The 17,500-nt window shown below is 44.6% G+C and overlaps 1 protein-coding gene across 1 annotated transcript in view; it reads right to left on the bottom strand.

The window, feature by feature from the left end:
- Positions 1–17,500, bottom strand: part of LOC311240583 (voltage-dependent T-type calcium channel subunit alpha-1I-like) — a gene marked incomplete at its 3' end in the record, with an annotated part of 344,683 nt that overhangs the window by 114,754 nt on the left and 212,429 nt on the right. Inside the window, 3 exon segments of the mRNA XM_084329158.1 lie at positions 819–945; positions 3,594–3,772; positions 14,155–14,223. Of these exon segments, the coding sequence (XP_084185284.1) occupies positions 819–945; positions 3,594–3,772; positions 14,155–14,223 (375 nt within the window).

The following is a 17,500-nucleotide window of genomic DNA, read 5'->3' on the forward strand; positions in this document are numbered from 1 at the left end:
CTTTTCTCAATCCTCCAACCGCAACTGTTGCTTCCCTCGGACAAACTGCAGCCGTGATTGGAGGATGGAGGAAAAATAGGGCGGGAGTTTGATATAGGTCCCTAACCCTGCTTACATGTCCTCTTAGGGCGCTTTCACATATAGTTTGGTGGACTTGTGCGGTTCTGGTGGTGAAGTTGCAACATTGTTGCATTCGTCATTTGGTTCGTCTGCATTCACATTGCAATTTGTCAAGCGCACCAAACTTTCTGAACAATGTCACGTGGTCGAAATGGGCGCTCGTCTATTGGACACAATGGAGAGTGGAAATCCCTCCCCTTCAGGAAGTGAAATCCGCGAAAACACAAACAGCCGCAAGAAGCGTGATAGTAGAAGAGACGTGGCATTGATCCATCGTTCGATTATAACCCATTACCGCCATCCTCTCGCTAACAACTTGTACACCTCGTTGTTTTTGTCAGTGCCCACAAGCAGCTGTTTTATTTGGTCTTCTGCCCATATGTCGATCAGGGCTTTCACTTCATCATTCGCCCAAGTCTGTCCACGAGACATGTTTACAGTGTGCTTGTAGTTTTGCAGTGAATGCCCGCGCACCGCTGTGTTTTTTCTTCCTTCTACCCAAGATGCACAGTTTATCAGGTGACTTCCTATATTTGGTCCGCGTTTGGTCCGATGAAGCGAACCGAGACCTATGTTTTTTGGCGGACCAGAGTTTGCATGTTTGATCCGCACCAGAGTTCGACTGCACATTCACACCACCCAAAAAATTCTGGTCCGATAGTCCGGACCAAACAGCTCTGGTGTGAAAGCACCCTTACCTGCACTCCCAGGATCCCAAAGACGATGAAGAAAGAGCAGCAGATGAGGACGATGTTACCAATGGGTTTGAGGGACGTGATGAGAGTCTCCACCACCAGCTTCAGACCCGGGGCTCTGCTGATCACCCTGGGGGATGGGAGGAGGGAAGGAGGAAGAGAGGGGGGGAGGAGAAGGAAAGGGATGGAAAGAGGGGCAATGGAGGAGAGGGGAACGAGACTCTGAACTTCAACAAAAGGTTCTCAAAATTCCCGATATCTCAAACCTCCCGTGAAATGTATATCCTGACATTTAAGGAAGTGAGTTTCAACTTTTGAGTCTGTCGATGACCAACTGCTTTCTGTCACGCCTCAAACTTGACCTGATCAAAACAGCGTCTCTCCAGATTGTGTTTATTTGGTGTTGTGCTTATCCCCTTCCTCCGTCATGCCTTTACGCTCCTAGAGCTTATCAAAACCCAGCCCCTGAGCCCCAGCACCACCTGCCGTAGTAATTGGTCAAAGACTAAACAAACACAGTTGTGCGACTCTGAATGATTTTCTCTCCGAGATATCGGTTTCTGACAAGTGGGCCTCTGTGAGGTTCTCTGCTAATGCTGCCACTGGCGGTCTGCTCAGGATGACTAACGAGGGATGCTTGTTTTGTCTCGCTGGCTTACAGAGTCTAGTAGAAGAATATGAGGAGACGAAGGAGGAGTATAAGGAAGAACGTTTCCACTCCAAACGCAGTGGCGGCTGGTCAATGGGGGCGCTAGAGCGCGCCCTCCCTGGTTAAAAGAGAGACGAAGACGAATTAAAAAAAAAAATTAAGAGCCCTAGAAATCAAATACCATGTTTAAGAATGAATAATATTTACTCATTTTAAGTATGTTTGTGTTTCCAATGCACAATATAACGTTAATATATCAAATATAAATAATTGTTTTCATGAACAGGAAGTGACTGTCTGCTAGAGAATAATACCGCCTCTATACTTTCCATAGCCGCATTTCTCCTGGGCTAGACGCATAGCGCTCACAGTGGGCGTGCACTGGTTTCATCACTGTACTGTCGCAGCCAATCAGTGCGTAATTCGCTGTGCGTTGAAATATGATGTATTATGATGGAAACCGGGCGCGTTTCCAAGCGATCTATTATCATCTAAGCAAGCAGCGTCAATAATTTCCGTAGCCGCATTTCTCAGAGACGCTCTCTGATTGGCCGACGACAGTTTCTACACTGGGAAAGCCTAGCCACTCTTCGTTCGAAGTGGTTAAGGTTAGAGTTTGTCTTAGAGCAGGGCGATAGGAACGCCAGGTAGTTTGCAGGCTGTTCGATGCGGAAATGGGCAAAGACACAGCTTGTCACTCACAGTACTTGTTGCCTAACTTTGCTAACAAGAAGCTATATATGGATGCAGTGGACATGGATGGACATCAACACAGTCTGGACAGTGGATATACTTTATCAAGCCCTTCTGCCTGCTGGACAGTGGTGCATTTCAACTTAACAAGTGAGAGTTGCGATCTCTCTCTCTCTCTCTCTCTCTCTCTCTCTCTCTCTCTCTCTCTCTCTCTCTCTCTCTCTCTCCTCTCTCTCTCTCTCTCTCTCTCTCTCTCTCTCTGCTGTGTTGTTGTTGAACTAATTAATTTCGCTGCGGGGGGGCCATAATGACCCGGACAATGAATGGTAACTTGTTAAAAAGGACAAGATATACATAAGTGATTATTTTTGCATGGATGGATCAGAGAGAGAGTGAGAGAGAGAGGGGGGGGATAGGGAATAGAGAGAGAGAGAGAGAGAGAGAGAGAGAGAGAGAGAGAGAGAGAGAGAGAGAGAGAGAGAGAGAGAGAGAGAGAGAGAGGAGAGAGAGAGAGAGAGAGAGAGAGAGAGGAGAGAGAGAGAGAGATGTGAGCGTGTTTGTGTACGGCATATTGGAAGCGTGGCTGCATTTGACTGACTGTGATCATATATTGATTGATGGCAATGGTGATAGTTGTACCTACTTAAATATTCGCCAATGCGTGGTACATGTTTGCAAAATGTTTGGTATAGCGCCCCTCATGGAGAAGAATGCACCGTCCAATACGTTCTTTCCCTAATCTTTCATCATACAGTCTTGACACTGACATGTGGATGGTTTTCTCAGAATTCTAGAACTACATGAGATTGTACACCTGGACGAGATAAACCTGTCATTAAAGTTGTTCATGCCTCCAGAAAAACACAACATCAAATAATCCGTGCCTCTACTTTTCTATTCGTCTATTAGTATTAGCAGTTTTAGTTGTTGTAAATATTCATTATCAGTCTTCCTTCTGTATATAGTTCATTAAGATGCAACTTCTTGTACCACTGTTACCACTGTTGTCTTTACAAATATTTCATGCTGATATTGACATTACATTTACATTTTGTCAAGAATCAATCAATCAATCAATCAATCAATCAATCAATCAGTCATTTAGCTTGACGCTTTCATCCAAAGCGACTTACAAATTCTGTACGACAAGTCAGCAGAAAGGGTACAACTCTATCAGCTGAGTAACAATGTTCATCAAAGTGTTAGTAGTAGTATAGTATAAGACAGTAAGAAGGTTAGTGTTGAGTGCATAGTAGTAGAAGACATGTTAGTATAGTGGGAAGAGTGAATGATAGTATAAGACAGTAAGAAGGTTAGTGTTTAAATTTTTTTTTTTCAGATTTCAGATATTGATGGAAGAAGTGGGTTTTTAGTCGACAGCGAGAGATTGCTGATGGAGTACATTCCATGGTACTTGTTGCAAGATGGACTGGTACCTGAGGGGCCGCAGCGTCTTGAGCAGCCGGAGCACACGGAGCACGCCCAGGATCTTGGCCCCGCCCGCTATGGACACCACGATGTCAACCAATGACACGAAGACCAGGAAGCCGTCCAGGACGTTCCAGCTACTCCTCATGTAGGAGTGATCTCCCACATACAGACCCATAGACACTACCTGGAGAGGGGGGGGGGGAGGAGGAGGGGGGGAGAGGGAGAGAGAGGGAGAGGGGGGGAGAGAGAGGAGAGGGGGGGAGAGAGAGGGAGAGGGGGAGAGAGCGAGAGCGAACGAGAGAGAGAGAGAGAGAGAGAGAGAGAGAGAGAGAGAGAGAGAGAGAGAGAGAGAGAGAGAGAGAGAGAGAGAGAGAGAGAGAGAGAGAGAGAGAGAGAGAGAGAGAGAGGACAAAATGAGTCGTCAGCAGCTGGCCCACATGAGGCTATGTGTTGGCAGTTCAGACACTAATTAGACACACATACACAGACACACACACAAACACACATACACACACACACACACACACACACACACACATGCATCGCAAGCCCATGGGACAAGTGAAGCACGATTAAATCTCTTTCTCTCACAACACACATACAGTACACACAGACACACACACATATTTGCTCCTGTGGCTGCTGAAATGTACATTATCCATCTGACAGACACACACACAGACACACACAGACACACACCTGGCCCTGCTAGTGAGAGCCCAACGCTGACAATGACTCTATCTGTCACAGTCACACTATTGCTGCAGTTAGTGCTGGGAGATGTCTGTGTCACACACACACACACACACACACACACACACACACACACACACACACACACACACACACACACACACACACACACACACACACACACACACACACACACACACACACACACACACACACACACACACACACACACACACGAATATCAAGTGGAGACAAACAAACAACACAGATACAAGAATCTTTCCTTAGAGATGAGAGAGAGAGAGAAGAGAGAGAGAGGAGAGAAGAGAGAGAGAGAGAGATAGAGAGAGAGAGAGAGAGAGAGAGAGAGAGAGAGAGAGAGAGAGAGAGAGAGAGAGAGAGAGAGAGAGAGAGAGAGAGAGAGAGAGAGAGAGAGAGAGAGAGAGAGCATCACAGTAAGCTATACAGTGCAGGTAGCAATGTTTTTTTTTTTTTTTTTTTTTTTTTTTAACAGTTTTTCTTTATTTTCCCTTTTCAACATGAAACAAGACAATACAATACAATAACAATACTAATAAACAAGACATCACAGGACAATAACAGTAATAATAATAATAATAATAATAATAATAATAATAATAATAATAATAATAATAATAATAATAATAATAATAATAATAATAATAATAATAATAACGACAATGACAAGACCATCAGTTAAATCAGAATAATAAAAAAAAAAAAAAAAAATAGTCATGTATAAATTAAATATATAAATTAATAAGAATATATATATATATATACATACATATACATACACACACACATATATATACATATATACATGCATATACCCACATGTATGTACCATAAGGCGAGATTACTTGAGCACCCGTCATCTCCAGTATCGACAACCAAGGTCCCTACCCCGTGAGGACCCAAATCCGGCGCCCCAGCGAGCCAGAGTATCATGCCTCTTTAACACTCCGACTCACCAAGACCTCGAATCAGGGGCCCCCACCAGTCCGAGACCGCGTCTTGTTTGCTTTTCTCATATTTTTATATTCAGAGTTAATGATATTGTTTACACTGTTCATTTTTTCTCATACGTATTTTTAAATAAACAATAATAAATAATAACAACAATGACAACAACAACATCATTGTTATACAACAGACAGGCCTCTTACGCGTCTGTTGTACAACTTCTTCCACTAGGGAAACCCACCTCCAAAAAATACACAACCGGGGATAGACATCCCCAAGACCCCCGTCCCCCCACCCCCCCCAACCAAACAGCAAAACCACCAATCGACACGGCCAGCGACAGCATGCGGATATATTCACATACCGCCACTAGCCGTATCAATCAACAGCCCTCTGCTCAATCGAGAAAACAGCGGAGACCAAAGGTCCCGGAACATCCACCCCCGGCCGCGCTCCTCCAAGGTCAATCTCTCCAATGGAAGAAGCTGGGATATCTGATCTTGAAACATCTCAAAAGTGGGCGAAGAGTCATTTTTCCAAAACAGGAGAATACATTTCTTGGCAAAGTATGTTATAACAATCAGCAGTCTATATTTTTTTGGATCCATCTGGATCTCTGGTAATTCATTAAGTAAATAGGCAGGTAGCAATGTGACACCTGTTTGATATATGCTTTGCAGTAGTAGTAATGTCTCAATATGTCGCCCTTGGCTTGGGTTGTAAAAAGTTTATTGTAAAGGCGCTTGACATGCGTATGACAGCCTTCTCTGTAACCTCCCCACAGCCTCCACAGAAAGATTGAGTCATGTGTTGTTATCATACAGGCACTGCTCTACAGAAACACCGGGCTGCTGTCAGTGGCTCTGCAAACCAGGCACAACCCTATGCTGAAACTCAACGGTTGCAGGGGTGTAAAAAGTACCCAGAAATTATACTTAAGTGAAATATGGGTACCGTCTCAAAATCGTACTCAAGTAAAAGTCAAAGTATCTGGCTAAAAACACACTTGAGTAAAAGTCAAAATGTTTCTAGCTTTTAAATGTACTTAAGTACTAAAAAGTAAATGTAAAAGAAAGTATTCCGGGGCAATGAAATGTTCCGTTTCGTCCTCTTCATCTCTCGTACTATCATTTGTGGCCATCTTCTGTAGCTTGTCACTCTGACTGTACAGTATATTCTTCTGATAGCAGGTGTTTAATCAAAGATCCCCGCTTTCTAGTCTTGCACAAAGACCAATCAGCATGGGTATGGGCGGGTTCATTTTCCATTGATATGGATTTGATTCGCTGTTTTTAAATAAAATGTGGCCGCAGGATTAATAACGTTAACGTTAGTTCGGCCAGAGAAACAAATATACTAATTAAAATAGTTAGACTTAGAGAAGACTCGCTGGTGGGATTTCATTGATTAAATGTTTGGTTACTACGAGCTGTCAGAGGCTAGCACGGCATAGTTCTGACAGCTGTCACTTGTGCTATAAATATAATAAATGACACACAGCTTTGTGTTGTCGCAAGATAGAAATTGTGCGTTTCTCCTTTCTGACGATTTCTACATTGGTGACCCTGATATTAGTTTTGAAGACGCTTCCGCGGCAACATGTCTACGAACGCAGTTTCGCTGAAATTACCTCAGTTCTGGGAGTCGTCAGCCTCGGCATGGTTTGCGCAAACGGAGGCACAGTTTGAGCTGCGGGAGATTACCTCGGATACCACAAAATATTATTATGTGGTGTCAGCCCTGGGAAGTTCGACAGCCAGCAGAGTGGTGAGCCTCCTCAAGAACCCTCCGATTCGGGATAAATATCACACGATCAAGTCTCATCTATTAAAGACATTCAAACTTTCCGATACAGAGCGGGCCAGCCGGTTGTTTTCTTTGCAAGGGCTCGGTGATAGCAAGCCATCGGAGCTCATGGATATGATGCTGGATTTATTGGGAGAGCACAAGCCTGATTTCCTTTTCATGCAACTTTTCCTGCGTCAGCTGCCTTCTCCGGTTCGGGCCGATCTGGCCAACATCACTATAGACGATTGCCGTGCTCTGGCCAAGGAGGCTGATTTAAATTTTTTTTTGCTGGTCAACAGCACTGTGCAGCGGCAGTTTTCCCAACCCAAGCCTTTGTTTCACCGCTGGGAGACTGGAATATCACCGCCGCAGCGACAGCCCCTCACCAGCAGCGTGACGCGGGCTGTGTTTTTATCATGCACGGTTTGGACCTAAAGCCAAGCAGTGCCGCCCGCCGTGCAGCTTCAGTGGGCCGGGAAATGCCCGGCCATGAGCGTCGTTAGTGGCCATGAGCGTCGGTCGGGCTGGCAGGCTACTGTTTGTCCAGGACACCATCTCCGGGCGGCGTTTCATGTGCGACACGGGCACGCAGAGGAGCGTCTTGCCGGCTTCTAGAGTGGACATCCTATCCGGTGGACACGGGCCCCCCATGGAGGCCGCCAACGGCACCCCCATCCGCACATACGGCACCAGGTATGTCGAAATGTGTTTTAGTGGCCAACGGTTTGGCTGGGACTTTATCACAGCTAATATAGCCGTCCCTCTTCTAGGCGCAGATTTTTTGTGTGATTATGGACTGTTAGTGGATGTAAAAAAGTGCTGCTTAATTGATGCCATTACGTTCTTCTCTTATGCTGGTGCGCTTGGAGGTGCAGACTCCATCAGACTCTCTAGCATGCTCTCCGCCGCAGATGAGTTTCAACACCTTCTCGCCGAGTTCCCGGGCCTCACGCGGCCCACGTTCTCATCATCTACAGCCAAGCATGGAGTGGAGCATCATATCGCCACGACTGGCCCTCCGGCCTATGCCCGGGCTCGGCGCCTCGACCCGGTCAAGCTCAGCATTGCCAAGGCAGAGTTCGAGAACATGGAACGCCTCGGCATTGTCCGTCGCTCCGACAGCCCATGGGCCTCCCCCCTCCACATTGTCCCCAAGCCGGGAGGGGGGTGGCGCCCGTGTGGGGATTACCTCCGGCTCAACGATGCTACGACGCCGGACCGGAACCCGCACATTCAGGACTTTTCTGCCCACCTTTCAGGGAAATTAAAGGTTTCCAAGGTGGACCTTGTGCGTGGGTATCATCAGGTGCCCGTCCAACCGCTGGACGTCCCCAAAACAGCAGTCATAACTCCATTTGGGCTATTTGAGTTTCTGTGCATGCCATTCGGCCTCAAAAACGCTGCACAGACGTTCCGCCGCCTTATGGACTCTGTGCTACGAGACTTGGATTTTATTTTTGTATACTTGGATGATATCCTCATAGCCAGCGCCTCTAAGGCTGAGCACATGTCCCACCTCTGGATGCTTTTTGAGCGGCTAAATGAGCATGGACTGATAATCAACCCGGCCAAATTCTAGTTTTGGCGGTCGACCATTGACTTCCTGGGGCACCGAGTCACTAAAGAGGGAGCGGTCCCTTTTCCCATGAAGGTGGAAGCTGTGATGAATTTTCCCCGGCCGCCCACGGTTAGTTTCAAGTTTCTTTATTAGTTGTCATACAGAAGTACAGAATACTTTTATACAAAATGCTTCTTTCTGTTACGCTCCAGAGACTGTGCTAGACAAAAGGATAAGTATAAAATTAAATAAGTATAGCAAGTATAAAATAGAAGTCACGTACGTAGACAAGTGTTCAGTATGTACAATGTTCAATGCAGAGTAGAAGTAACTGAGTTACCATACAATATACTATACAATATACTAATTACAATATACTATATAGTGCAAAGCAGAAATGGGATGAGGTACAATTTAGGTACAATTTACAGTAAGGTGTACTGAGGTATGGGTTGTAGTGCAAATTCTTTGCCAATAAATATAAAGTGTGTTTAGGTGTTCTAAAGTGTGTAGAGTGGGTGCTGCAGTGAGTTGTTTGTTTAAAGTGAGTGTGTGCGTGTGGATGTGTGTGCTGTGGGTGCTTTTGATGGTTGTTGCATAGTGTTATTGTTCGTTGAGTAACCTGATGGCCTGGGGATAGAAGCTTCTTCTGAGTCTTTCTGTGCTTGCCATGAGACTCCGGTATCGCTTGCCTGACCGCAGCAGTTCAAAGAGGCAGTTGTTTGGGTGGCTGGAGTCTTTGATAATTCTCTTAGCCTTACCCATGCACCGCTTGTTGTAAATGTTCTGGAGAGTGGGAAGCCCCCCTCCAATTGTGCGTTCGGCTGAATGGGCCACTCTCTGTAGTCTGCTGCGGTCTTGTGCGGTGCTATTCCCAAACCAGGAGGTGATATTGCCAGTCAGGATGCTCTCTATTGTGCATGAGTAGAAGTTCTTAAGGATCTTCTGACTGACTTAGAACTTCCTTAGGCGCCTGAGGAAGTAGAGGCGTTGCCGTGCCTTCTTCACAAACAACACTGTCAATGTGTGTGGTCCATGTCAAGTCCTCGGATATGTGGACTCCTAGGTACTTGAAACTGTTCACTCTCTCAAATGGTGCCCCGTCGATGCTGAGGGGGCTGTAGTCCCTGACCCCCGACCTCCTGAAGTCCACAATCATCTCTTTTGTTTTGCTGACATTCAGGGAGAGGCAGTTCTCCTGACACCACTGTGACAGATTCTCTACCTCTTCCTCTCGTCGTTGGCAGAGATCAGGCCCAGTTGTACAGTAAATTACCAAGTATGGCTTTGTCAGTATTCCAATGTACAGTGTGTCCCCCCCCTACCCCAACCCCACCCACCCAACCTCCTCCAATGTACAGTTTCTACGTCAAATGTATATACACTCTTTTTCTGGACACTTTTTGTATCACAAACAGTACTGTTTGCAAATCTGATATGTCATAAATGTATAGATGTAGCAGTACTGTCTATCTGTATGTCATGTATGTCATATATGTTATGATGAATTGAAAATGGGGGACCCTGATGTAAACAAGACGAAAGTCTTTCTCTGGTCTGCATCCCCTTAACAATTGTATGTATTGAGCTGTACTGTACTGTACCCATTCTGCAATCTGTTAATAAACTTTTCAATCAATCAATCAAACCACTACTGTGTTGTAAACAGCGACTCCTACAGTTCGGTCGGGGCGCCTGCTCAGCGCGGATAGGATCTAAGGGGGGTAGTGTGATCTTTCCACACGTTACACCCTCTCAGTGAGAGTCCGCGCTGCCAGGTGAAAAGAAGCGGTTGATTGGCTAGACGTGTGTCGGAGGAAGCACGTGATAGCCTCCACTCTCCCAGACCGACTGTGGGGGGTAAGTGCGCAGCGACCAGGAAGGGGATTGGGAATTGGCATAACGACTAACATTGGGATGGGAGAAAATCTGAGGAAAAAGGAGGTTGTGTGTTGCAGAGGTTGCCGTCCAAGATGATTTTTGTCATTAAACATTATGAAATAATTAGAACACAAACTACGTTAGTTAAACTCTTCCTAATTTCTCTTGGGCCCCCCTGAGCCCCCCCCCCCTAAAAGGACCCCTGTGGTACTCCAGACCACACTTTAGGAACCATCAATCTACAGTTCATGTGCAACTATTTAAACTACTATTCTTGCTGCATCACACCTCAGCCCACAAACCATTTCTAACTAGCTCTACAACAGGCTGACTGCCTCCCCTCAGTCCACCATGCTGCACTGTGTGCTTGATTTGGCTGCATCGTATACACTGTACAATTGACATCCTCTCTCTCTCTCTCTCTCTCTCTCTCTCTCTCTCTCTCTCTCTCTCTCTCTCTCTCTCTCTCTCTCTCTCTCTCTCTCTCTCTCTCTCTCTCTCTCTCTCTCTCTCTCTCTCTCTCTCTCTCACACACACACACACACACACACACACACACACACACACACACACACACACACACACACACACACACACACACACACACACACACACACACACACACACACACACACACACACACACACACACACACACACACAAGGTCTTAGAAAATACTATTTTTCATCAACTGGATGTGTTTTTACAGAAAAATAAGGTCCATAACAAATTCCAATCTGGTTTCCGGAGGGGCCATAGCACTTGTAAAGGTAATTAATGACCTTAGGTGTCTGCGGACAATAAAGAAGTATCCGTTCTCCTACTCCTAGATTTAACGACTGCGTTTGACACAATTGACCACACAATTCGAATGCACCGCCTCGAGTACTGGATAGGTCTGTCAGGCACGGCCTTGTCCTGGTTTCATTCCTACTTAACAGGTAGAAGCTACTCTGTCAATCTAGCGAATTATGATTCTGACAAACACACCATCTGTTCTGGTTCTCCCTGTACTGCCGCTGGGTGGACTTATTACCAATCATAGAGTTAACTTCCATTTCTATGCTGATGATACCCAGCTTTACCTCTCCGTAGCTGATGACCGGAGTGCTGGACGTCCCGTGATGACACCCACCCAGGATGCGATCCGATCCCCCTCTGCGTGCCCCCCTGTCTCCCTATCTCCGGCCGGAGTGATGACTGGAGTGCTGGACATCCCGTGATGACACCCACCCAGAATGCGACCCCCCTCTGCGTGCCCCCCTGTCTCCCTATCATCTCCGGCTGTCTCGTAGTGATGACCGGAATGTTCGACGTCCCGTGATGATCGGGAGGATGCGACCCTCTCTGCGTCGCCCCCTGTCTCCCTGTCTTCGGCTGTCTCGGAGTGATGACCAGAGTGTGGAACGTTCCGGGAGGACGCACCCCTATGCCTCAACTAGAGCCGCTATCAGTTCTATCTTTAATCTTATCAAATGTTCAGTTGTTATCACTATCAGCTCTATATAAAAAATTTCTAAATGTTCAGTTGCTATCGCATGCACTCATCTGTGTTTCACTACACACATGGGTGCATGCTTACCAGCTGTTCGCCTGTTTTTAATGCAACATGCACCACTAATATCACCGACATCTAAGAAGGGAGATCCCCCCTTGAATTGGCCCTTCTAAGGTTTCTCTCCTTCACATTGTTTTAGTGAGTTTTTCCTTACCTTCGCGTGGGGTATGTCTGGGAGTGTTGCATGCATGCATGCATTTATTATTTATTTTGAGTTTATTAAAAAAAAAAATTACCTTATGGTATTCTTGTTTTTTCTTGACTTACTGTGTTTTTTCTTCTTGACTTGTTTAAAGAAGACGTGTCTCTGTTAAGCACTTTGAGTTGCACTTTGTGTATGAAAGGTGCTATATAAATGAAGATTATTATTATTATTATTATTATTATTATTATTATTATTATTATTATTATTATTATTATTATTATTATTATTATTATTATTATTATTATTATTATTATTATTATTATTATTATTATTATTATTATTATTATTATTATTATTATTATTATTATTATTATTATTATTATTATTATTATTATTATTATTATTATTATTATTATTATTATTATTATTATTATCATTGACAATGAATGAGAGAAACAGAAAATATATCTATGAACATTCCCTTGGGTGCTCTCAGTGTCATCGATACAATCTTCCCCAATGCATTGTCTATGGAGCAGCTTCGTACTTTATACTTGATGACACCACAAGGTTGAGTTTTAGCACTCTAGTTTGGGATTTGGGAGAGAGTGCCTTTTACACAAATATTTTTTGCATGCATGAATTCTGAAATCAGGCTAAAGAATCCATTATCAGTTATGAGTTTGGCTTTGATACAAAAACTATAGTCCCTCTATGACCTATATACTGTATGAACTATTGGTTTGAGTAAGAGTACTATAGAAGGGGATCCCAAGCAATCTTCTTAAATCAAGGACTCCCAAATAGGTTGTGTGTTGCAGAGGTTGCCGTCCAAGAGGATTTTTGTCATTAAACAATAATTAGAACACAAACTACGTTAGTTAAACTCTTCCTAATTTCTCTTGGGCCCCCCTGAGACCCCCCCCCCCCCAAAAGGACCCCTGTGGTACTCCAGACCACACTTTAGGAACCATCAATCTACAGTTCATGTGCAACTATTTAAACTACTATTCTTGCTGCATCACGCCTCAGCCCACAAACCATTTCTAACTAGCTCTACAACAGGCTGACTGCCTCCCCTCAGTCCACCATGCTGCACTGTGTGCTTGATTTGGCTGCATCGTATACATCCTCTCTCTCTCTCTCTCTCTCTCTCTCTCTCTCTCTCTCTCTCTCTCTCTCTCTCTCTCTCTCTCTCTCTCTCTCTCTCTCTCTCTCCTTTCTCTCTCTCTCACACACACACACACACACACACGCACACGCACACGCACACACACAAACACTGACAGACACAGCTTTGAGGCGTGTAACGACTGGGGCTGACAAGTCTGTGGCTCTTTGGCTGCCTGTGATTGGTTAATAATTGATTTGGGGGGCGGGTGCCCGTGCATAACTGATGGCTCGCTTGTGCAAAAGCCTTCCGCAGAGAATACACAGACAGAGGATGGAGGGAGGGATGGAGGAGAGAAAGAGAGCGAGAGGGAAGGAGAAGGGAAAAAGAGGGAGAGATGGACAAAGGAGGAGTGTGACGAGAGAGAGAGAAAGGAGAGGAGGGGGGATGAATGAGAGCAGCGGGGGGTGGGGGTGCAGTGGTATGGACTGCGTTTGTGAGAGGAAACTAGCTAATAACATTGTTTAATTGCTCATCTTGAAAGGAATGCAGGGACTGCCAAGAAAGAGGAGGGGGAGGGAGAGGGGAGAGAGCTGCGGAGGCGTGTAGTGAAGCGATCAAGGGAGAGAGAGAGAGAGAAGGATGAAAAAGCCAGAGAATGAGGAAGCAAGACACACACACACGGGAGGACACTGAGAACGAGATAGAAGGAAAGAGTGATAGGGAGAGGATGACACAAAGAGGGCAAACAAGAAAGAATGAGGGAAGGATGGTCTGCAACCCATACATAGAGCACTCAGCGGGTGTACACTGAGAGCCTGGTGTCAAGTGTTATATAGCGTTACCTTGAGCATCATCTCGGCTACAAAGATGCCCGTAAAGACATAGTTGGAAATGGTGAGGAAAACTCTTTCCTGTGTGGAGAGAGAGAGAGAGAGAGAGAGAGAGAGAGAGAGAGAGAGAGAGAGCATTAGAAGGGCCCAATCTCCAAGAACAAGCATTGATGAACCATAATTTGTGAACACACAGGATGGATTTGTGATGATGTTTAAATCATACTTGTTACTTAGTGTACAAGTATCACAGAAAGATCACTGGCACATCACTGAAGTACTGTGTCGTCAGCATATTGTGTTATTCCTGCTGCAAGGTAAAAGAAAAAAAGAAAAGAAAAAGTAAAACTTAACGGCCCACATGTTGAGGACGATTCTAACTTTGGCAATCTAGCGGCTCAGGTGTGCATATCCGAAGTACACAGTATTGTACAAATACCACTCTAACTCCGTCAATCATTTGGCGATCTCGAAAATGATTGGACAGGGTTGTAACCAATGAGTAGGGTAATGAGCAAATCAGGGATCTAGGTGAAAAGTCACGAGCCAGAACAGGAAGAGAATTCTCCGTCGAATGCATTGAAGTCTATGAGAAAATCGTTTTCTGAGCCCTCTCACCTTTTACCAAAACCACTTCTAATCACTCATTTCTGAACGGATCTTTATAAAATTTGGACATGTACTACAAAAGACTTCATACTATGGACCCAGCGTGTCTTCTCAGCCATACCAATGTTTTTGGAAATACTACTTCTGGACTACTAACTACTACAACTGAAGTTCAGACCTATGTTACTCTATTTCATTAGCACTAAAAGTGAGTTTTCTTTATTGTATCAGAAACTTCAGAATGTCATCTTTAAAAAGAGACCAGGCTCATGCATGTGCTATAAGTATAAAGTATAGTATTTTGGTTTGCAAAAAAAGTATGCAGTCCTCAAAAACTAAAACTAAAATGGCCAATTTTGGGGGCGCCTGGAGGTTAAGAAACTACAGTAGATGTCAAAGCGTTTTTGAATTGCTGCCATGGGATTTTAATGATTTTCACTGGTCCTTGGGTCAAGAAATATACTCACAGATGACCATTATATATCAACGTTAGATTTGAGTAAGGCCTGGAAATCGAAGAAAACTGAGTTATGAGGCATTCCAGTGACAGTAGTGATATTACTAAGGGGAAAGGTTTCAGGATTTTCAGAAGTCAATGGGGCTATGAATCCACCTCACTGCATAGAGGTCCTTCCAGACAGCATGACTTATTCATAATATTACCAGAATTTATGGATTAAAAAGCGGCAGCTCGCTTGTGATGTTGAACGTAATGGTTTGCACTAGGGGTGTAACGGTACACAGAAGCCACAGTTCGGTACGTACCTCGGTATTGGGGTCACGGTTCAGTACAGCAGAACAAAAATATTTATAATTATTATTATTATTAATATAATAATTTTTGTACAAAAAATTAAAAAAAATTTAATACATTATATTTATGATAATTATTATAATTATTATTATTAAATAGAATCATTTTGTATAGGCTTGCCGTGGTAGTCAGTGATACTGGTGTCATTCCGTGTTCAGGCATCCAGAGTAAATTAATTGCCTAGTGCCCCTTTAACAACTTATAGGCTTGGTAAGTTTCACTTTCACTTCTAGAGAGGATTTAACTTCACGTGAAGCTGGGACTGAAGACTAGAGAACAGATGACATGTTACACAACAATGGCAGAGGATTATTTGTATTTAAACACAATAGCAGTTCAACTGGAGACGAGGAGCTCAGATGATCAGTCCGAAAAAGTATGTTTCTTTTTTTTATTTGATCAGCGTGAGTCCGGCGGGGGAGAATGTTGTTGTTGTTTGTTGGCGAAGCGTGTGTGTGTATGTGTGTGTGTGTGTCGGTGATGCGCGGCGTGTTTGTGTGTGTTGGCAACGTGCGGTGCGCGCGTGTGTTGGCGACGCACGGCGTGTGTGTGTTGGCGACGCGCGGCGTGTGTGTGTGTTGGCGATGCACGGCGTGTGTGTGTGTTGGCGACGCGCGGCGTGTGTGTGTTGGCGATGCGCGGCGAGCGCGCGTGTGTTGGCGACGCGCGCCGTGTGTGTGTGTTGGTGCTGGTGTGTTTGCGCTGAGGCGTATTCATCGTAGGCTGCATGTACCGCACCGTGACTGCCGTACCGTAAATTCGCGGGACAAATACACGTACCGTTACACCCCTAGTTTGCACCAATCGTATTGCTAACAGGAGGCTGGATGCTGGGTGCTCAAAAACCATGGCACATTTTGATTATCACATATTATAACTATTAACTGGCCATCATACCTGAGAAAAACAGCAAAACAACCTCCCTTTAAAGTGGTAAGTGGTATTTATTCTTTTGTTAAAATAAGTGTTAAATGGCTCTACATTTCAACAGCCATGGGTCTTCCAGTCCCTCCGCTCTGCAGTAAACAGACCATACATTTTCTGGTATCCCTTCCCACTTTATCCAATCAGGAGAGAGAATCCTATATATTTTTACTTATTTCAAGAAATCTTGCCAAGCCAAATTTGCACTGGTAGATCATTTGACTTGTTTCAAGGACACATGTGACTCGGCATCGTCTCTAGGCCGACTTAGTGCGGCAGGGTACATTCCTAAGAAATCACGAAAATGTCTCTAATTTCAGATAATGGGTCAAAATAGAAATATTGCATTTTTGACTGCTTTGAAATGTTCTTTATCTTATTCCTTATTTGCAAAACTTAAATACAACTTGTAAATGAGTTAATTATTGTTAGATTGTCCAACAGCATGTATTCAGAAACATTGGGAAAAGACTACACTTGCGAGGGGAGCTCAGCGGAGCCTCTGGGGGGGTGTGGTCTGGTGTGTGTGGGCGCCTGTTCATTACAGCTCATGCATTACAGGGTACTTGAGAGGTGCGAAAGCAGGCAGACAGACAGAGACCTCTGCTTTCGAAAAACGTTATCTTAACGTTAGCAAGCTAAGCATGCATAGCTCGACCTTAAGTAACTTGTGTTCCGCGGGGAAAGACCGTTCCATTTGTAACACAACTTCAAAGAATAACATCCAAAATCCGATCCCGACGCGCATTTCCTTCATTCCACAGCGCTGAGCGCGCAACGTATTTCATTGATACTCTGGCCAGAGCCTACTCAAACGTTCCAATGCTGTCTTCGGGATGATTTTAATCCAAACGTCCATTCAGTCCATTCTTTGTATTATGAAATCATTCTGGGATGTCTGACTATTTCCCTATGCATTGGTGCGAGTTCAGCTGACAGTCGATAAAGTCCATGACATAAGTTCATGAGATGCTCTGTTCTTTTGTTATGTTTGAGGTGGATGTTGTTGAG

This window comes from Notolepis coatsorum (assembly GCF_963971535.1).
Source record: "Notolepis coatsorum genome assembly, chromosome: 14".
Taxonomy (NCBI): Eukaryota; Metazoa; Chordata; class Actinopteri; order Aulopiformes; family Paralepididae; genus Notolepis; species Notolepis coatsorum.